Raw genomic sequence first — 21,935 nt, forward strand, 5'->3', positions numbered from 1 at the left:
TTTCGTGGCATTGAGTTCATTCCCAATGTGGTACAACCACCACCACTATCTAGTTCCAAACATTCTCAGCACCCAAGAACAAAACCCTGTACCCATTAGCAGTCACTCTCCATTCCCCCATCCCCTCAGCCCCCAGCAGTCACCAATCTGCTTTCAGTCTCTATGGCTTGCCTGGTCTGTGTATTTCATATAAATGGAATCATACAATATGTGCTCTGTTGTGTCTGGCTTCTGTCACCCAGCATCATATTTTGGAAGTTCATCCACACTGTAGACCATTGCTGTCCTCGTTTCCAAAGACTCTCTCTACTGCTTCCTTTGGGGCAAGGGTCTCCTCGGCCCACAACTCCCTGAGCTGCATGGGAGCTATGCTGGGGCCTTGGATTCCCCGATAGCGCCCTTCAATCCCCCTGACACTCAAATAAACATCCAAAGCCTAGTCAGATGGGGATCCATGCTATTCTATGTGAGACCCATCTATTGTCAGGTCACTAGGGATCTTTCTGGAAGGTGAGAACTTCTTCACTGCCAGGTCAGTTCCAAGAAGGCAAAATATTTGCTGAGGAATGAATGAATGAATGAATGAATGGTTGAATCAGGCAACCCAAAGGCACCCTCAACACGGAGCTAGACTTCCCCCATCAGACCTTGTCTTTGTCTTCATATCTCATCTTCTTCTGACGACCAGAACAAGTTTCTGTTCCCAAAGAACACAGGATGTACCAGTTCTGCCTTCTAGCTATTCTCAGTCTCTCATGATGCAATGCCACCCTTTGAGAAAACTGGCCAAGAGCCATCCTTGTGGTGTAACCTTCCCTCACCAACCTCTATGTGTTCCACAGGCTGACGCCACTACCCTACCTACAGGAAGGTATTCCAGGTTCAAGGGCACTGTCTGCTAAGATACCTCCAGGCAGCCAGAGGCCAATAGAAGGCTGGTTTTGGGACCCGTGTAAGATGCTAAACATCCTGGCTTCTGCAGCACCTGCCAACTTTGGGCTCCCTGTTGCTGGAGAGTTCCCAAGAGCTGTCCCAAGGTAGATTTATGACACACCCGCCCCCACCAACCCAAAAAAGTGACAAACAACAGAGCAGCCTCCCTTTAAAGAGGGGCAGCAGGATGGAAAGCAGACACAGCCAGGACCATGATGCTGTCAACTGTCCTGTTTCTCGGTGTCCTCACTGGCCTCTTGCTACTCTGGGGTCACCCAACCTCCCGGGGATGCCTCCCTCCAGGACCTTGGCTTTTGCCCTTCCTGGGGAACATTTTGCAAATAGACCACCAGGGCTTTCTCAAGACCTTCCAGTTGGTGAGTGGAGAGGGGGAAGGAGGAGGATAAGCAGAAGATGGGTGGACAGGTAAGAGCTCGCAAGCAGCAAGGCAGTTGGGGTTCAAACTGTGGTTGGGACTTCTCAGGCCAGCTTGGGGATTACCTTCTTCCAGCCTTGATCTGCCATCTGGCCCAATATGTCCACGAGAGAAGCTTCTGGAATTCCTATAAGAAGGAATGCAGGGAAGGTAGACTGGAGGGAGAAATTATGATGGTAGACGTAAAGCTTTGAGCTGGGTCCTGCAGGGTTTGGGAGAGAGAGGTACTAGAGCTTACATATGAGGAGTCACTGTCATTTTTTTAAAAAAGATTTTATTTATTTGAGGAAGAGAGCAGGGGCCAGGGAAGAGGCAGAGGGAGAAGGGAAAGCAGACTCCCTGCTGAGCAGGGAGCCTGCCTGATGCGGGGCTCTATCCCAAATGAGCCACCCAGGCACCCTGAGTCTCTGCCATTTTTTAAATTTGAAGTTGGGAGAGTTCTTGGAAAAGCTGAGAGATGAGAACATTTGGGGCAAGGGTGTATGAGGGAGGCTTGGAAGAAGCTGCAGAGTTCGGGTCTCCCTTCTTCCTTGATAGGGATTCGATGGGGACCGGTGGTGGTGGTTAGGCTAGACTGGAGGGTGTGACCCAGGTGTAAGGATGGAGATTTTTCTCTTGAGTGAGAGAGTGAGAGCTGGACCCCGCCTCCACAGCTGCAGAAGAAATACGGGGAGGTCTTCACAGTCTACCTGGGACCCTGGCCTGTTGTCATCCTGTGTGGGTACAAGGGAGTGAAAGAGGCTCTGGTGGATCAAGCTGAGGCTTTCTCTGGCCGAGGACACATCGCCATCATCGATCCCTTCTTCAAGGGGAGAGGTGAGTGGGGTGTGGGGGTTGGGGAAAAGACTAGGGGATGCCTCATGTGTCCTCCCAAACTTCCCTCTGTGCCCTCCCAATCAGGTGTGGCCTTTGCCCATGGAAAGTCTTGGAAGGTCCTTCGGCAGTTCTCTCAGCTCACCATGAGAGAGTTCGGGACGGGGAAGCAGAGCATTGAGAAGCAAATCCAGGAGGAGGCTCAGCGTCTGGTGGAGGAGCTCCAGAAATCCCAGGGTGAGCCCAGGGGCAGGGGCAGGGGGTGGATGGGCAGGCAGGGGGTAGGTGAGATGGAGACAGAACGACCCAGAGACAGAGAGATGCAGAGACAAGTTCAAGGAAAGAGAGAAGGAGACAGATAGAAAGAGAAAGAGAATGAAGAAAACAGGGACACAGAGAGGAAAAGGCAGAGAAAGCAGACAGAGAAGCAAGTCAGAGGGAAAACCCAGGACCCTGACAAAGATCGATCCAGAAGCAGAAACTGTAAAGGAAAGGACGTAGAAAGAAAAGGGTAATAGAGTCAGGGGGAGAGGGCCAGGAAGACGGACATGGAAAGAGAGAGGACAGAGAAGAAGGGGCGGAGTCTCAAACAAAGAGTCAGAGACAAAACCAGAGAAAGATGAAGGTGCACCAAGAGGGTCAGATCCAGACAGAGCCCAAGAAAACCATGAGACAAAAGCCTGAGATGTCCAGGAAAAAAACATAAGAGAACCAGCAAAGGCAGGCTGGCCGAGGGAAAGAGAAAGAGACCAACCAACCAAGCTGAGATGGCACCGCCAGGTCAGAGCCTCCCAGAAGCACCATGTAGGGCCCTACCATGACAGAACTCCTGTTCACAGGGGCCTATCTGGATCCCACCTTCTTCTTTCACTCCGCCATGGCTAACATCATCTGCACTATCATCTTTGGCCAGCGCTTCAATAACCAGGCCCCTGGATTCCTACAGTTGCTACATTTAATGAATGATATCTCCGATCTTTCCAGCTCTTTCTATAGCCAGGTGAAGCCAAAGGTTCCGTGGGGGGTGGGGGTGAGCAGGAAGTGGGGTGGGTGGACCCTGGGCAAAAGTCAGATGCTTTTTGTCTTAACATTGATGCAAGAAGGCACCAAAGGTGATGAGTCAGGCTGGAGGTAGGAAATAGACCTTAGGAAAGGGAGGCCTATGAGAGAGGAAATCCCAGTAGAGGTAAGCATGATTGGGCCAGGGTGTACTCGTTCACACACCACTGAGTGTGTACATGTGTGCTTGTTTGCTCAACTGGGAGGCGCACCATTCCCCAAGACCCGGGGGTGAATTAAGCCCTTTAGTTATTGCTGTGCCATGCAGGGCACAGCCTCAATCCTGCAGCACCAGCCCAGAGGGAACAAACTCTGGGACCTCCTTGCTCCCCTGCAGATGTTTGAAGTCTTCTCCGGCATCCTGAAATACTTTCCGGGCATCCACAGGGACGTGTACAGCAAAGTCCAAGAAATTGAAGATTTTGTCATTAAGAACATCCAGAGGCACCAGGAAATGCTGGACCCCAGTGCCCCAAAGGACTTCATCGATTCCTTCCTGGTCTGCATGGACAAGGCAAGGGCCAAGCTGGATGAGGGGTGGGTGGGAAAGAGAGCGATGGGCACACTACTGATATTGAGCTAACTAGATATGTTTGGGTACGATGTATGTGATGTTTAAATGTTGAAATACTTCCCTGCAAATTGGTAAGAAAGCCACTAGCCCACCCTCCCTTCCCATCTCCCAGTCCTTCCTCAGCTTTCCCAGACTCTCCTGGAATGGTGGTCTGAGGTAGCAACTAAAAGACCTAGCGACCACCGGCCCCACACAGCGGTTCTTCGGGACCCTTCTCCACCTCCTCGCGTCCTAAATAGACAGAGGCCAATTTCTGTTCTGATTGGTCAGAGGCCCATGTCTGTTCTGATTGGTCTGGCAAGTGTGTAGCTGGTTATTCAGTATTTCACTATCACCCCTGGATAGACAACTGCAAAGAGAGAGAGACACCCAAAGAAAGGTAGCAAAAACCAAATAATATTAATCCCTAACATGTATAGAGTACTTACAAACATAACATCAAAACAACCCCAGATGATGAACTAAGGCACAGAGAGGTTAAGCTCCTTACCCAAAGACTCCTAACTAGTGAATGGTAGGACTTTAGTTTGAACGTAGGCAGTTTGGGTACAGAGCCCACCCTTTTGCTCCACTGTTGGCCTCGAATAGAGAAAAAAGGAAATACCAAAAAGAAAAAAGAAAGAAAGAAGAAACTGGCAGAGTTACATGGAGGTGGGTTGGAAGAAAAGATCTAGAAGCTGAGAATCTTTACAAGGGGAGATGTTATTAAGGATTGTCTGTTGCTATCCCCAGGAGAGCTCTGATCCTGAGAGCGAGTTTCACTTTAAGAACCTTGTCTACACGGTTGTCTCGCTGTTTCTCGCCGGCACAGAGAGCTCCAGAAACACTCTCTTGCATGGATTTGTACTCCTTCTTAAGAACCCTGATGTTGTAGGTGAGCTGGGCATTGGTGGTCAAAGGCCAGAAAGAGCGAAGGGTCTTGCAGCCATACTGGAGGGTGGTCGTGTGATGGGTGAAGACAGACCACTTCGGTCAGCAAAGATCCACCCCTGGAGGGACTGGTAGCTTATTATAAAGTTTTGCTGAGAACAAAGCACTTTGGAGTTGACAGGGTAATTTACAGTTTACAAAATGTTTTCCATTCAGTGAAGCTCCTGTGACTTGAAAGGTACTTTTATAAAGTACATTAGGTGAATTGTAAAATGCTTCATGGTTTAGGAGGGATGCTCCAATCACAGAGTATCATTCACAAAGCATTTTGCAGTCTACAAAACCACATGACTCTTGATAGAACGCTTTGAGGTTAACAAAGAACTTGACTCTTTGAAGTATATTGCTGATTTGTAGCTAATTAGAAAGGCCCTCATTCAGTTCTCATGCTGACAGTCTGCAGATCAGACTTGGAGAAACTCTTATCTAATCAAATTCCCTTATTTTACAGGTAATCAATTTGAGGGCCAGATTGGGGAAGTGGTTTATTCAAGATCACATAGCAAGTCACTGGGACAAAATGATATGACACCAGTCCCAGCCATACCCATTATTAGTTAAAAAGAAAAGAAAAGAAAAGAAAACGATAGCCTTAAGTGCTGAGTGAGTTTCCACCCACCCATCATTACTCAACTGATCTCCACTCATAACTAGAGTGGAAACATCAGACAAGACTTCCCCACAATGAAGCCACTGACTTTCATTCATTGAAAAATCAAGAATGTTCCTTTCATTGAGAAGGAACAATAACCCAACATCTTAGCAAAGAGTTCACAAGACACCTCTTCTCCCCAGTCTGCAGATCATCTTCTGTATGACTTTGTTGAGCCCACTATTACTGACATTCCTTGATGTTACCCCCTCCTTCCATCCTTACCATTTTAAGAGGAAGTCCAAGAGGAGATTGACAGAGTGATTGGCTCACACCATCTCCCAGCCCTTGAAGATCGGGCGAAAATGCCTTACACAGACACCGTCATCCATGAAATTCAGAGATTCAGTGACGTCCTCCCCCTTGGTGTTCCGCGCTGTGTCATCAAGGACACTCACTTCCGGGGATATCATCTCCCTAAAGGTGAGACCACAGAATCTTGGTGTAGCCTTATGGTTCATGTCTCTGGTCAATGGATCACAATGAGAATTATTATTTCCAGATTTCTATGGGAAGGAGACAGATTTTGGAAATGTAGAAAAATCTTCTCCCTTCTGTCCTTTTTTTTTAAACCTTTATTAGATGTTGGATACACTGGGGGGAACCATATACTTACTGAAGTATGTATTACAATAGAGCTGTTTTTTTTTTTTAAAGCATTTTGTCATCTCCCCTACTTTCCTCTTCATGAGAAGACATTCAAAGCTTTATTTCTCTTTTTATAATTTCTTTAAGTTTATATGAACATGTACTCCATATATACACAGAATAGATAAGTTTATTTTTTAAGGGTTTATTTATTTATTTTAAAGAGAAAGAGAGAGAAAAAGCCCATGGAGGGAGAGTCAGAGAGAGAGAGACTTTTCTTTTTTAAAGATGTTATTTATTTATTTATTTGAAAGAGAGAGAGAGAGAGAGAGATCACAAGTAGGCAGAGAGGCAGGCAGAGAGAGAGGGGGAAGCAGGCTCCCTGCTGAGAGGAGAACCCAATGTTGGGCTTGATCCCAGGACCCTGAGATCATGAGCTGAGCCAAAGGCAGAGGCTTAACCCACTGAGCCACCAAGGCGCCCCAAGAGAGAGAATCTTAAGCAGACTCTAGGCTGAACACAGAACCTGACATAGGGCTCAATCTCACTACCCTGAGATCACAATCTGAGGTGAAACCAAGAGTTAGATGATTAACTGTGCCACCCAGGTGCCCCAATTCAATTCATATTTATCTATCACTTTGAAACTTGTGTTTCCTTCCTTCCCCTCATGTCTTCATGTGCAAATCATTGCAATGTGCAACTTATCTTTTATTGTATGTTTTTGTGTGTGTGTCTTTCTTTTCATAATATAACAATAGTATGCTGTTAGTATATTTTCAAGTCAATACCTATGGCTCTAACTCATATTTTCTGTGGTTGCACAGATTCCCAAGCACAGATATACCTAAGGGTAATATCTAATCACCTAGTGGGCACTAACCCATGAGAATATAGGCATACTTCCTTTTAGTGCATGTTGCTTTATTGCAATTTGCAAATATTGCTTTTTTAGAGATTGAAAGTTGTGACAGCTCTCCATTGAGCATGTCTTTTGGTGCCATTTTTCCACCAATCTTTGCTCACCTCATGTCATTGTGTCATATTTTGGTAATTTTCAAAATATTTCAGATTTTTTCATTATTATTATGTTTTTTATGATGATCTGTTATTGGTGGTTTTCTGAGGTGGAATCTACTCTTGGGGAACATGTTGTTAAGATTATTGAAATGACAACAAAGGATTTAAAATATCACATATTCTCATACTCATGTGCTTATATGATAAAGTAGTGGTAGGATTTGAGAGGACTGATTCCAATTTTGAAAGAAGTTCTACTGTGGGTAAAATGCTATCCAACAGCATCACATGCTACAAAATTCTTTGTAAAAGGAAGAGTCAATCAATGAGGCAGACTTCATTTTTGTCTTATTTTGAGAAATTGCCCACAACCAGAGGCATGTATCTGGCTTAGTCAGTAGAGCATCTGACTCTTGATCTCAGGGTCATGAGTTCAAGCCCCACACTGGGCATACAGCTTACTTTAATAAAAAGAAAATAGAAGAAAGGGAGGAAGGAAGGAAGGTAGGAAGGAAGGAAAAAAAGGGAGAAAGAAAGGGAGAAAGGAAGGAAGGAAGAAAGAAAGAAATTACTACAGTCATTCCAAACATCAGCAACCACCTCCCTGATCTTTTGGCAGCCATCAACACTGGGTGAGACCCTTCTCAGCGAGATTATGACTTGCTGAAAGCTCAAATTATGGTTAACATTTTTTAGCAATAACGTATTGTGAAATTAATTGTAATTATTAAATTTTTTCCCAGACATAATGCTTTTTGCACACCTAATAGAGTATAGCATAGTGTAAACATAACTTCTATATGCACTGGTTAATCAAAAAATTCATTTGATCCACTTTTTGCATCACCCATGTTAATGCTGTGGTCTGGAACAGCAGAGCCAAATGTGAAAATTTCAGTCGATGGATTATGGAGAAGTCCGAAGGGTCTTGGGGGAAGAGGGAATGGGGTAGTTGGTAGGGATACCTAGAAGGCTTGGGACACAACTATTAACCAAATGGGGCAAAGTTACTCAAAATATCAGCCACCAACTGTAGAACCATACAAAGGATGAAGCTATTGTTAATCCATTGTGGATGTACCATCATTGATTCAGCCGCTCCTTGTTCATGCCCATTTGGGTCCTCTTGGCTTTGACACCCTCTTAGGGCACCACTGTGTATCCCTTCTTGAGCTCTGTCCTCCATGACCCATGCCACTTTGAGAAGCCAGAAACGTTCCACCCTGGCCACTTCCTGGATGCGGAGGGCAACTTCAGGACGCAGGAGACCTTTATCCCATTCTCCCTAGGTAAGCTGAGACCTTACCCACATTTTGAGAACTCCTGTTCACCACCTGCCCTTTGGGTGACTTTCTCCCTTTGTCTAACCCCAAACACACAGTGAAGATTTTTGAAAAAGATGAGGATTCAGAAGAAAAGAAAAAGCAAGAAATCTACAGAGACATAGAAGGTGTGGGAGAAGGAAAAGAGGGGGTATAATAGGGAAGACAGAGAGTTAAGTCAATGACAGAGATGAAGTAAAAGATAAAGACACACACATGCTCTCACATTCTCACACAAAGAACAGACAAATGAGGGATCCATTATTGAGCGTTCTGCCATGTGCCAAGAATTCAGAAAGACATTTGAGCTTTTCTTTCAAAATAAAAAGAACTTTATTATTTTTTAAAAGGTTTTATTTATTTATTTGACAGACAGAGATCACAAGTAGGCAGAGAGAGAGGAAGGAAAGCAGGATCCCTGAAGCAGGCTCCCTGCTGAGCAGAGAGCCTGATGCAGGGCTCCATCGCAGGACCATGGAATCATGACCTGAGCCGAAGGCAGAGGCTTAAACCACTGAGCCACCCAGGCGCCCCAAGAACTTTATTGTTTATTTCTAATTTTTATACAAACAAGGAGGCAATAAAATTAAAGAAGAAATCACCTGTAATTCACTGTCAAAATCAGACTTTAACAAAAAATTGAATAGGCTTTATTAACAGATTCATGAATTGGGAAGCATCCCATCTAGCAAGTAGAGAGGAGCTCCAAAACCCAGATTTGTTAATATCACAGAGGATATCCTTCTATATTTTCTGTTAAACATATGCACACACACAAAGGTAGGTGATGGATAGACAGATAAATAAGTAGGTAGATAAAAGGAAGGTAAGATGAAAAGGAGAGCACGGGGATGCCTGGGTGGCTCAGTCGGTTAAGCCGCTGCCTTTGGCTCAGGTCATGATTCCAGGGTCCTGGGATCGAGTCCTGCATCCAGCTCCTTGTTTGGCAGGGAACCTGCTTCTCTCTCCGCCTCTGTCTGCTGTGCACTCTCTCTCTGATAAATAAATTAAATCTTTAAAAAAAAAAAAAAAGAAAAGAAAAGAAAAAGAGAACAGTAGGGATGGGAAAGAGGAAAAGGAATTGATTTATTTCTTATTTGCCAGTTGTTGAAATCCAAGCCCCAGACTAGAATGAGGCCCAGGGGGGACCTAGGGCAAAAAATATAAGGAATATTCACTCACTGTGGTAGTTGTACAAGTGCCTTCGTTCACCTATCAATTAATTCAATTTTTAGCCACTAGCTTGAAATTTATCATAGGCTAACATTTTAAATCTCCTTAGGTCTATTCCTGGCTTACTTATACTGACCTATATCCACACTGGTTCACGGATGTGTCTTTTCTAGCTATACCATACTATTTGAATTATTATACCTGTGTAATAAGTTCCATTATTTTACAGGGTCTAACTCCCTCCATTACCCTTCTTTCCCACATAGTTACATGGTCATTGTAACACATTTTGTTTTTCTTCCAAGTACTCTTTAGAACTTTTTTCCCAAATTCTCAAAAAATCCCACTGGAATTTTATTGGGATTAACTTAAATTTGCAGATTCATCTGGACAGCTTTGACAACTTGAGAAATTTGAGATATGCCAGACAAAACTAGAGTGTGTGTCCACTGAACCAACTCTTGTATGATGTGGTGGCATCTCGGGCTTTTGTTTTCTTAATCAAGTTTTGCATATTTCTTGCTAAATTTATTTCTAAGACACTCAAGAGGAGATAGTGGCTATTGTTCACAGAGCCTCTTTGTCTCCCTTAGCTCAGTCTTCCATAACCAAACGACATAGACTAGCTGTATTCTAGAAAATTTGCTGCATATAGGATCCCACCCAGGCTCCAACTAGATGGGACACTTCTGTGGTGGTTGACCCCAGCTTGCAGGGAGAAAGGAGTGGCAGGGGTGATTTTCTGAATGTTTATCAAGTATGACGGGGCCCACCAACCAATTGAGACTGTCACTGGTTGGGGTATGGGGACTGGGTCTGGGAGGCTCATGCCATTAGTGCTGATTGCGGGTAGGTCCAGGGGCTTGGAGGAGACCAAGGTGACCAGAAGAGTGGGAAACTTAGAAGGTCAGAGCAGCGGCTGCACATTGAGGGTTCAGAGTAGTTCTATATTTTATTTTTTTTAAAGATTTTATTTATTTATTTGACAGAGAGATCAGGAATAGGCAGTAGGCAGAGAGAGAGGGGGAAGCAGGCTCCCTGCTGAGTAGATGAGGAGCTTGATCCCAGGACTCTGAGATCCTGGGTGGCTCAGTGGGTGAGTCTTTAACCCACTGAGCCACCCAGGCATCCCCCAGAGTAGTTCTACATTTTAATAGCCTGGTAAGTAGAGGGGCCCGCCTCCTAGGTATGGTCCAGACCCAAGACCTCAGAGGCTTCAGTTCCCCTCTACTTCTCTCTCATGATTCCTCATATCCAGGGCATGCTTGCAAGATTTTTTCCACTATTTGCACATTTTCTCAAAACATCAGCTGAGCTGAGAATATACTTAACTAGAGATATCACAGAGAAAGAACTCTTAACAGGCAAAGACTGGGGACCAAGAGAGACAGAGGAGGACACCATAGAGGACAGGCTGAGACGACGTGGGACCAGATAGAAACAGGCATGCACGAATACACTGGTGTTGCCTGTGTTGAGGACAAGAACAGAAGTACCTCATATGTAAATTTGTGTAAATGAGCACGCAAATGTCCCAGGACAGTGGGGGTGGGGCAGCTGAGTGCTCCTGAGGGCTCCCCCAATGACATATGTCCCCCTCACACCCTCAGGAAGACGCTTCTGCCTGGGTGAGAGCCTGGCCCGCTTGGAGCTCTTCCTGTTCTTGACCTCTGTGCTACAAAACTTCACCTTGAGATCTCCCAAGGCCCTGGAAGATATTGATATCACTCCCCGGAGGAATGGGCTGGGAAAAATGCCCCCTGAGTTCCAGCTCTGCTTCCTGCCCCGCCAGGGAGTGGCACCAAGGTTGTAGATCCCCTTGGAGCTCTTCCATCTAGCCCCCACCTCTGCCCACAGGCAGTCCGTGGAGGCCTCCTGACTCCTCCCTGCTCACTCTCCCCTGGAGAAAATCCCTTCTGTAATCTCCTCTGTTAGCATACTGTCTTCACCCTTCATCCCTAGATGGCCTGCCCTGTTGATGGAGGGTAAACCTTGGCCTTCAGGGCCATGAAATACCTTCAGTAACTTGGTGTCATCACCATCCATTGTGCAGTTGGGGAAACGGAGGCCCACACCTATACCCAACCACCCTCAACCCTCCTGTTCTTTCTCTGAGTTGAAAAAGCCACTGTGGCCATCAGCCTCTGGGCTGTGTACTTTAAAACACCTCCCCTATTTCTCTGCTCTTATCCACGAAAACCAAGATCAAAATAAAGTTCTACTCTTTCTGGACCCAACGGCTATCTTGCTACCATGCCTTTTTTTTTTTCCTTTTCTTTTCTTCCTTTTTTTTTGGGGGGGGGGCTAAAATTCACATAACAAAATTAAACACTCACCATCTTAAAGTATACAATTCAACGGCATTTTGTACAATCACAGTATCATGCAATCATTGTCTCTGTCCAGCATCCAATCATGTTCTTCGCCCCAAAAGGAAACACTGTACTTTTGAGGGCTGAATAATATTCTGCTGGATGGAAATACCACGTTTGGTTTATCCCCCCCATCAGGTGATTGGCACGTGGCTTGTTGACACCTTTTGGCTCTTGTGAACCGTGCCGTTGTGGACATCTGTGTGCAGGGTGGCCTTACGTTTGTTTTACTCTCCACTGGGAATGGAAGGCAGGTGTTCTTCCATTTCTGCCTTCGGACCTGAGGCTCTGGAAGGATGGGGCCAGAACTCCCCTCCCAGATGCTCCTCCGAAGTGGTATTGAAGATTCCATGAGACAGTATGGCCAGAGTGGCTAGAACATGGCTTGGCACCAAGCGAATAGCCCTGAAGTGTCTGACAAGTAAATAAATCCTCCAGGAGGTGACGTCATTGGCCTGAAGGCAGAGCCTGACATACCAGAGTCCAGTGACTCTCCAGGCTGAGCTCTTGACACTGGGGTGCTGTGGAGAGGGGGTGCCTGTCCATTCAGCCCTGTGCCTCGGTTTCCCTCCTGTCCCATGCTGAGGGGCCATTCAAGGCATGTCTGGAGTAAGGCTGTTGCACGGAGAAGCATGGGAGGGGTAGCTAGTTCCTATACCCACGAGGATGGATGTGGGGATAGGGGGTCCCAGTCAGCCAGAGTAACGCCCCTTCCCTGTCCCATCCTCTCTGCCTCAACTCCAGACACGTGCTTGGTCCCAGTGCTCAGGAGAAGGGAGGCAGTGTTCTGGGGTGGGTGGGGGCTTACTGCATCTCTGATTATGGTCTTTGGACAGTCTGGGCTATACCTTCACAGCTGAGGGATGGGTCATGGTTGAGGTCACGTGTGGAGCTAACCAGTGTTTCTTCCCTTCCCTATTGGGGCCATGAACCGTAAGACTCAGGCTCAGCTGGGGCAGGTGGCCAGAAGGAAAGCTGTGGAGGCTGTCCTCTAACTTTAGAAGGTGGCTGATTTGTGTGGGATGGAGGTTGTTCAAGAGCCATTGATGGGCCAGCCCAGGCATCCTCCAGTAGGGGTGAGATTGGGTTGCTGGCACTAAACTCATAGGGAATCAGTGGGAGTGGAAGATGGAACAGAGAGAGCCAGGTCGAAACTACTGCCTTTTAGGACCTTGCCTGGGAAGTCTGGTATGCATTCCACTGGCCAGGGCAGCTACAAATTCCACCCAGATTCCAGAGGAGGAGAAAGAAGTGACATTGAATAACCAACAATTCACATAATTAACAAAGCAGGAGACCATCAACAAACATGCACCTATTTACAAATTACTACTTAGGGTACCCAGGACCTTACACTGTGTCAGAGACTTTGCCTCTTGTCAGTAATTTATTTTAAATTATGTATCAGTCTATTTATCTTTCCAAAATGTAAAGTGTTTTGCAGTTGAAGAGCACTTTATAATTACAGAGGTATTTGATGTGGACAGATTATTTTGCATTTAAAAATATTGTTTGCCTTTAGCAAAACTCTTTGAGGCAGAGTGTTCTGTAGTATACAGAACTCCTTGTTGTTTACAGAACATTCTGTAGTTTTTAAGTAGTTTGACATTTACAAAGCACTTTACCACTTACAAAGATTCCAAATGGCACATGGGCTAGAGTATTTGTAAACACTGCACGTGGTCTATACAGCATTTTGTAACATAAAAATTTTTCTGTTTACAAAAGATCTTAGCAGAGTGGCAGGGTGCATTGTAATAAAGTGATTTTTTTTCCATTTGACAAAGTGCATATTTATTAATTCCTTTGTAGCATTCACAGAGAAGTTGTCATTCATGAAGGGCTTTATTTCTACCTATAGTACAAGTCAAAATAGAACAGCACTTGATCAAGGTTTAAAAATAAAGCCCTTGGGCAGTTTACAAATCCTCCAGGTTTCATCTGATGTTAGGATGCTGAGATGGTGATTAGGCAGCAAATCAGGGAGAGATGTCTCTGCCCAGTGGGAACTGACATCAAGTCGGGGAGAAAATAAAAAAATAAAATCATAGCAGACAGTGATGAGCGCTATGAAGAGAGCTCAGAACTGATGAAAATAGGAAATGAATAGGAAGAAGTGGGGAGCAAATTCAGAGCAACAGTGTTCAGTCACAGAACACTGCAAAAGACCTCCCAAACCAACCAGCTATTTATAAGGTGCTTTCCTGCTTACAAAGCACTTTTGAAGTCACCATCACACTTGATTCTTAAGATAGCTTTGGGAGATGAGTAAATACTATGAGTAAATATCATAAACTATTTTTTACTTATTATTTTTTTAGAGAGGGCAGGGGGAGGGCCAGAGAGAGAGAATCTTAAACGGGCTCCATGCTGTGCTTGTGGCTCAGTCCTACGACCCTGAGATCATAACCTGAGCCAAAATCAAGAGTTGGACGCTTAACCAACTGAGCCACCCAGGTGTCCCATAAGTTGTATTTCTTTTCTTTTTAAGATTTTATTTATTTAGGGCAAGATTTTACTTCTTTAGGACCGCCCTTGGGTCCCCTCCCTCCTTGGGATCTTTGTATGATCACTGTTGTCACTCAAAAAACCTTGCTTTGTTGCTGCCCACTAAAAAATATATAGATATAGATATAGATATATTTACTTACTTATTTGAGAGGGAGAGAGAGCGAGCACAAGCAGGAGGAGTGGCAGGCAGAGGGAGAAGCAGACTCCCCGCTGAGCAAGGAGCCCGATGTGGGCTCGATCCCAGAACCCTGGGATCATGACCTGAGCCAAAGGCAGATGCGTATCCAATTAAGCCACCCAGGCATCCCTGGAAATTGGGTTTAGGTAAGGTCATGTGGGTGGAGCCCCCAGGGTGAGATTAGAGCATTTATAAGAAGGGGAAGTAGAATGCCTTGGTGGCTCAGCCAGTTAAGTGTCCAACTCTTGGTTTTGGCTTCAGGTCATGATCTCAGGGTTGTGAGACTGAGCCCCATGTTCGGCTCTGAGCTCAATGCAGTCTACTTAAAGATTCTCCCTCTCCCTCTGCCTCTCCTCCCCATGTGTGCCCTCTCTCTCTCTAAAATATATAAATGAAATCTTTTTAAAAAAAGAAGAAGAAGACGATGAGGAAGAGATAGCAGGCACCATGTACCCTCTCCCCACCATCTGACAAGAGTGGGAGAAGGCAGTGTCTGTAAGCCAGAAGCTGCTCACTGAGAAAAGGATCCGTCAGCATGGATCTTGATCTGGGACTTCCTATCCTCCCGAACTGTGATAAATAAATGTGTTTAACCCACACGGTCTGTGGTTTTTTTGTTATGGCAGGCGGAGCTGACTACAACATGTACCAGGCTCATACGTACTCTGATAAAATAGGCTATACCCTTGAGGACTGACTGCACCCAACAGCTCGCTTGTTTGCATGGCCATGGTCAAGGTTCCACCTATATCCTAGCTACCCAGTTTACCTAGTCTCCACTGTTTCATACTTATTATGGCTTTACCGTTTACATGGCTCAAGTTACGAGAACAGAACAACACAGAAGGGACCCCCTTGTCAAGCTCACCTAAGTTCACCTGAATGCAATTTGACCATCACAGTCCAGGCCAAGGAAACTGGAGGCATGTGAAGTCTTAGAAGCTCCTGAAACGGTACCAGCTCTCAGACTTTCTGTCCAGATTCCTTGCATGGTTCCCTCCGTGGAGGAGAGGACAGGGCACATAACAGCCTGAAAGACACAGGACGGATAGCCAGTAGGTGGGAGGCAGGTCCTGGGTGGTCGCCCAGTGGAACACACGGTTAACTTCTATCCACTTGGATGACTATCTTCATGCAGCTCAGGGCTATCGCAAGATGTATTCTTCGGGAAGCAGATTCTTGAAAAGCCCCCACCCACCAGACCCAGACTTCCCCCCCCGCCCCCGTCCCCGCTGCCCGGACCCTGCGGTTGCAGCCCTTCTCCTGCAGGGGGCGCATGAGCCGCGTTACCGGCTCCACGGCGCGCGGGCACGCGCGGCGGTCCTCCCGCCGAATCTGCCTTCTCTGCAGCCCACCCCGCGGCTCCTGAATGCGTTCTCTTCTCGGAGGGGCCAGATCTGTGGATGGGTGGGGAAGATTGGCTGCAGTTTTGTTTCTAAAGGAAACAGTGTCAACAGCAGGAGCCAGAACTGAGATTATGAAATCAGAGGTCCTGCCTTGTCGGGAATGGGCGTGGGCGTGGACGGCGGGGTGAGGGAGAGATGGGGGGCAGGTGAGAGATAAGGGGGTTCGAGAGAGCAGGGAGGATGAGCAAAAGGAGGAGGTGGAGGAGGAAAAGAGAGGGTCAGCTGCCTTCACCCCTGCCCACCTCTCCAGCCCCCTGCTCAGGCCGCCTCACCTCTCCCCTGGAATGTTCCAGTAGCCTGTTGTCTGCATTTAAGTTGTCTGTCCCTTAGTATTTATTGTGGAGCAGCGGGAAAACAGCAAAACTAAGACGGCCGGGGGCTCGTGCGGTCACAGAGCACACAGTCGGGTTGGAGAGAGAAACCTGTAGTCAGGAGCAGCAGTCCAGTGGGGTCAAGGCTGGGCTGGGAGGCAAGGCAGAGGGCTGGGGCCCGGATAGGGAGATGCCAGGGCGTTTGGACAGCCAGCCTCTCTCTGTTCCTTCATCCCTCCTGTCTCCTGTCACTGCCCATCCCTTCCCCCAGCACACCCCGGTTTCCTCAGAGGTAACTCCTGAGCTGAGCCATAGTCTCATTCCCATCCTCCCCAGGCTGAGGGCTAGGGTGAGAGTCCATGAGCTGTGTCAGCAGGGGCGAGACCTGGACAGAGGGCCACCTGCCTGGGGAACACCTGTCTCCCTCATCAGACTCTGATGTCGGCTCAGGTCATGATCTCAGGGTCATGAGATCAAACCCTGTGTTGGGCTCTGTGCTCAGCCGGGTGTCTGCTTGAGAGTCTCTCTCTCTCTCCTCCCTCCTTCCTTCCCTCCCCTGCTTACACGCATGCATGCTCTGGCTCTCTCTCAAAAATAATTTTTTTTTTTAAAAAGGGGGAACACGAAAATCAAAATCTCTCCCCTTGTGAAGGCTGCGGATGCTGACAAAAAGCAAGCAGCCCACTAACTAAATACAATGACTTCAGCTGGTGATAAACACCATGAAGAAAATTATACTAGGAACTATGGAAAATTAAACTAGGAACTATGCTGGATACTACCTGATGGGGGCTGCTGGAGATTGGGTGGTCAGGGAGGGCTTCTTGGAGGAGGTGACTTCTGAGAGTCAGCCATGGGAAGATGTGGGGAGAAGCAGTCCTGCCAGAGGGCACAGCAAGGGCAAAAGGCTTGAGGCAAGAGCTCATGATCAATCCCTCTTCCCATCCATATAGCATCTCCAGGAACAGAGAATCTCATTGTTTTGTTGTGATTGTTTGCTTCGTCTCTGTGGAGTTCCATCCATTAGAACAGTGCCTGACATGTAGTAGGGTTCATAATAACCATGTTGGGAATAAATTAGAACTATGCCTCCCCACTATACCTATCCAAAGACATGAACTCAGCTTCTCCCAGGGGGCATGATGGAGCCCCATGATGCAAGATCATTTGGGGATTTTCAGAAGCTCCTGCCATCAATCTTTGGACTCCAGGCTAAGAACTCTTACTTTCAAATTGGGGGGACACGTCTTTAGGGTTCCCAGCTCTCTCTTGGGAGTGGAGAACTTAAAATGGCAGATTGGAGGGGCGCCTAGGTGGCTCAGTTGGTTAAGAGTCTGCCTTCGCTAGGAACAACGCCAAAGGCAAGGGAAGCAAGGGCAAAAATGAACTATTGGGATTTCATCAAGGTCAAAAGCTTTTGCACAGCAAAGGAAACAGTTAACAAAATCAAAGACAACTGACAGAATGGGAGAAGATATTTGCAAACGACATATCAGATAAAGGACTAGTGTCCAAAATCTATAAAGAGCTTAGCAAACTCAACACCCAAAGAACAAATAATTCAATCAAGAAATGGGCAGAGGACATGAACAGACATTTCTGCAAAGAAGACATCCAGATGGCCAATAGACACATGAAAAAGTGCTCCATATCACTCGGCATCAGGGAAATACAAATCAAAACCACAATGAGATATCACCTCACACCAGTCAGAATGGCTAAAATCAACAAGTCAGGAAATGACAGATGCTGGCGAGGATGCGGAGAAAGGGGAACCCTCCTACACTGTTGGTGGGAATGCAAGCTGGTGCAGCCACTCTGGAAAACAGCATGGAGGTTCCTCAAAATGTTGAAAATAGAACTTCCCTATGACCCAGCAATTGCACTATTGGGTATTTACCCTAAAGATACAAACGTAGTGATCCAAAGGGGCACATGCACCCGAATGTTTATAGCAGCAATGTCCACAATAGCCAAACTATGGAAAGAACCTAGATGTCCATCAACAGATGAATGGATCAAGAAGATGTGGTATATATACACAATGGAATACTATGCAGCCATCAAAAGAAATGAAATCTTGCCATTTGCGACAACATGGATGGAACTAGAGCGTATCATGCTTAGCGAAATAAGTCAAGCAGAGAAAGACAACTATCATATGATCTCCCTGATATGAGGAAGTGGTGATGCAACATGGGGGCTTAAGTGGGTAGGAGAAGAATAAATGAAACAAGATGGGATTGGGAGGGAGACAAACCATAAGTGACTCTTAATCTCACAAAACAAACTGAGGGTTGCTGGGGGGAGGGGGCTTGGGAGAAGGGGGTGGGATTATGGACATTGGGGAGGGTATGTGCTTTGGTGAGTGCTGTGAAGTGTGTAAACCTGGTGATTCACAGACCTGTACCCCTGGGGATAAAAATATATGTTTATAAAAAAAAAAAAAAAAAGAGTCTGCCTTCGGCTCAGGTCATGATCCTGGAGTCCTGGGATAATGTCCTACATCGGGCTCCCTGCTCAGGGAGTCTGCTTCTCCCTCTGACCCTCTCCCTTCTCATGCTCTCTCTCTCTCTCTCTCACTCTCTCTCTCTCAAGTAAATAAGAAAAATCTTTTTTAAAAAATGGCAGATTGGGGCCAGATTGCCTGGCTGCCAGCCCCTGACTCCTCCTAGCTGGTGACCTTGACTTAGTTAGCCCTCTGCATGCCTCAGTCTCTTTCTCTGTGCAGTGGAGATTGTAGTTGTCCTTACCGGGTGGGGTTGCTTTGGGACCAGGTGGGTGTGTGCCCAAGTGCTGAGACCATCCTGGGACATAGTCAATACTCTAGAAGTGTCAGCTGGGGCCCTTGTCATTGAGGTTTGTGATTGGGATTCCAAGAGATCTGCTCTGTCAGGGCCTGACGTGTAACACAAACTAGAAAAATAATGTATCCTGTCTGCTGGCTGCTCACAAGACTTGACCAGCTCTCCAGCCCTTTGATGGGACCATCTCTCTGGTCCCTGACGCCCCTCTGTTTCTGCTTCAGGCAGGCCCTGGGATCCTTCCCTGGACTCCTGCAGCTTTCTGTGTCTCTGTGTCCCTCTCCCTGACCTTCTGTCTCAGGCTCTCAGCATGTGTGTGACTCCCTCCTCTGCAGCTCTATTTCTTGCTTCTCTAGATCTCTCCTTGTGTCCAGCTCTCTCTCTCTCTCTCTGTCTACACATCTCTGAGTGAGCGTTCCTTAGGTCTGGCTCTTCCTTTCTCTGTGTCTTTCCCTCCAAGGGTCAGTCTCTATCTTGTATGTTTTTCTGATTCCTTCTCCCTGTTGCTCTGGGTCCTAGTTGACCCCTCCCTCCCATCCCTTCCCCCCAGTCTCTCTCTGATACTCTGTCTCTCTCTTTCTGTCCCATGCCACTCTTTCCCTCTTTTGTTTTTTGTCACTCTGAGATCACTTTCTTTGCTCCCTTCTTACTGACACATGTCCTTTGCCCAGATCCCTCTCCTTCTAGCTGGAGAGGGCTGATTATGTAATTGTTTGTTATGCATAGCAGCTGACTGTGGGGGATGAGGAAGAGGCCAGGAAGAACATTTTCTTTCTTCTCACCCTTCTTAGTTCTCTCTTTTTTTCTCAGTCCACCAACCCAGCCTCACAGATGCTCTCCCAGCTCATTCTCCCTGGATTGGGTGCAGAGATCAGATAACTGCTTCCCCCAGCCTAGAAACAGAATAAACAGGTCAGAGGCTGCAGTCATGGGGAGCTTCCTGAAGGAGACAGGCAGGCATCAGGGCTCTCTTCCAGCTCCTAGGAAAAGTGCCAAGCTGTGCAAACAAGATGGTAATGGAAACTTTGGGGAACCATCCAATTCAGCTCAGTTAAAAGTCTGAGCACAGAAGGAAGGATGGTGGAGGCTACCCCAGCCTACTGATTTGGGGCTTCAGCAAGGGAGACAGTGCTTTGGGTTCTTAGCTCTTCCTGGAGACTCTTGGTCACCATGGTGCTCCTGAAAATTCGGTAGATCTCTGCTCCATCCACTGAAAACAACAGTAAGTAGCTACCTTCCCAAACCTCCATTTCAGCAACAGAGACCCCCCCTTCCGACACTCCACTCATAGTCTCTCTCGTTCTTAGATACCTACCAGCTGGTCCCATCCCCAAACCTTCCCCACACAGAGGACCCCCAGGCAAGTCACGGGTGGGAGAGAGTTTCTGGAAGGACAAAGAGGCATGCTAATCCCAAGTCTGCCCTTGAGAGCCCAGTAACCTGGGTGAGTCTCAGTCTGTTTGTGTGGAAAATGGGAATGATGCACAAGGATGTGGAGGTCCATCAGAGTATGACAGTCACGAATTTAGCACAGTGCTGGTGTACAGAAGAGGCTCAGGGATGGGCAGTCCCCACCTCTTCTCCCTACTAGTCCAGCACCCAGCGACAGTCCTGCCCACGCCCTGCCCCCTACCATACCCTACCCGAAACCTTGCTCAGCCTCCCTGCCCTAGCCATCTGCCCCACTTACAGCAAATTCCTCCGTGAGAACAGATTTCAAAGGGCTGAGGAGCCTCGGTTAGAGAGTAAGTTGGTTGTTGAATGATAGTACTGGCACTGTGCTGATGGCTTTCAATACATTTAGTCCGTACAAACCTCCAGGTTTGGCAAGGGAGGAACTGTTATGGGTATTCTCATTTTATGGAAGGGGAAAATGGAGGTTCAAAGAAATTAGGTGTCCTGTTCCAGAACCCACTCACCAAGAAAGGAGCAGAGGCAGAATGCAAACCTGGTTCTCCCTGACCCTAAAACGTCCATGACCTTGGACATGTTCTCAGAGGACAAACGTGGAGGATGCCTACGTTAGTGAAGGAGGAGTGCAGGGGTGAAGACACTGAGCGGCGAGCTCAGAGGAGACTACAAGTTACGTAAGCTCCACAGCCATGGCGAGCTCCCACATGGGATCCAACCCCCAAGGATTTTAATCCAAAGGTATTCAGGTTACCAAAGAAGCTGAGTCTCTGTAGCCAGGGCCCATGGCCAAGGACGGTTCCTTGTTCCTGGGGACCTGGAGATCTGAGACGGCCTCACCCTCTTCCTGTTTACCGCGTGTCCATCCTGGTGAGCTTTATCGTCTGGAAGCATGTGAACAAAACCAGCACGATGTCCAAAGGATTCACCTCTGCTGTGTCCGGGAACCTGTCTAGGACCCCACTTCCTATCCCAGACCTTCCTAAGGATGAGTGTGTCTGCCAAATATCAACTCTGTTGTTTGCTGATTGCTTTTCTTTTGTTTCCTTATTGGCCCTGGGTCGATCCCCACAGCAGATGCCATGTTAATTGTTCCCTTATATCTCTTTATCCCTTCTTTCTTTAGTAATAGAATCTCTGAATTTGAGCTCAGCTCAAGCCCATCTATGGTAAATCAACTGGGCATCCAACTCTTGGTTTAGGCTGGGGTCGTAAAACCAAGGTGGTGAGATCAAACCCCATGTTGGACTCTGCCCTTAATGGAATCTGCATGAAATTCCTTCCCCTCCGCCACTCATCCCACCTGTTCCTCTCCCTGCTTGCCCTCTGTCACTCTCTCTCTAAAAATAAATAAATAAAATCTTAAAAAAAAAAAACCTTTTCAATTGAGTTATTTCTTTTGCTATTCTAAATCTTCATCATACTGTATTTTTAAAGAAATTG

At 46.8% G+C, this 21,935-nt stretch overlaps 1 protein-coding gene across 3 annotated transcripts; it reads left to right on the plus strand.

The window, feature by feature from the left end:
• The first annotated feature begins 101 nt into the window (after positions 1-101).
• Positions 102-14,224, plus strand: LOC116578764 (cytochrome P450 2B11-like). 3 transcript variants are annotated; one of them, XM_032323227.1, is made up of 9 exons: positions 102-1,310; positions 2,023-2,185; positions 2,270-2,419; positions 3,022-3,182; positions 3,579-3,755; positions 4,548-4,689; positions 5,632-5,817; positions 8,151-8,297; positions 12,790-14,224. In XM_032323227.1, exons 1-9 carry the CDS (start codon positions 1,146-1,148, stop codon positions 12,807-12,809), a joined length of 1,311 nt encoding a protein of 436 aa, XP_032179118.1. In that variant the 5' UTR covers positions 102-1,145; the 3' UTR covers positions 12,810-14,224. The 3 variants fall into 3 exon arrangements, with proteins under 3 accessions (XP_032179118.1, XP_032179116.1, XP_032179117.1); XM_032323225.1 differs by lacking the exon at positions 12,790-14,224 and adding an exon at positions 11,111-12,451 and having other exon boundaries at positions 8,151-8,294; XM_032323226.1 differs by lacking the exon at positions 12,790-14,224 and adding an exon at positions 11,111-12,451 and having other exon boundaries at positions 1,196-1,359; positions 8,151-8,294.
• Positions 14,225-21,935: the final 7,711 nt, after the last annotated feature.

This window comes from Mustela erminea, chromosome 19 (assembly GCF_009829155.1).
Source record: "Mustela erminea isolate mMusErm1 chromosome 19, mMusErm1.Pri, whole genome shotgun sequence".
Taxonomy (NCBI): Eukaryota; Metazoa; Chordata; class Mammalia; order Carnivora; family Mustelidae; genus Mustela; species Mustela erminea.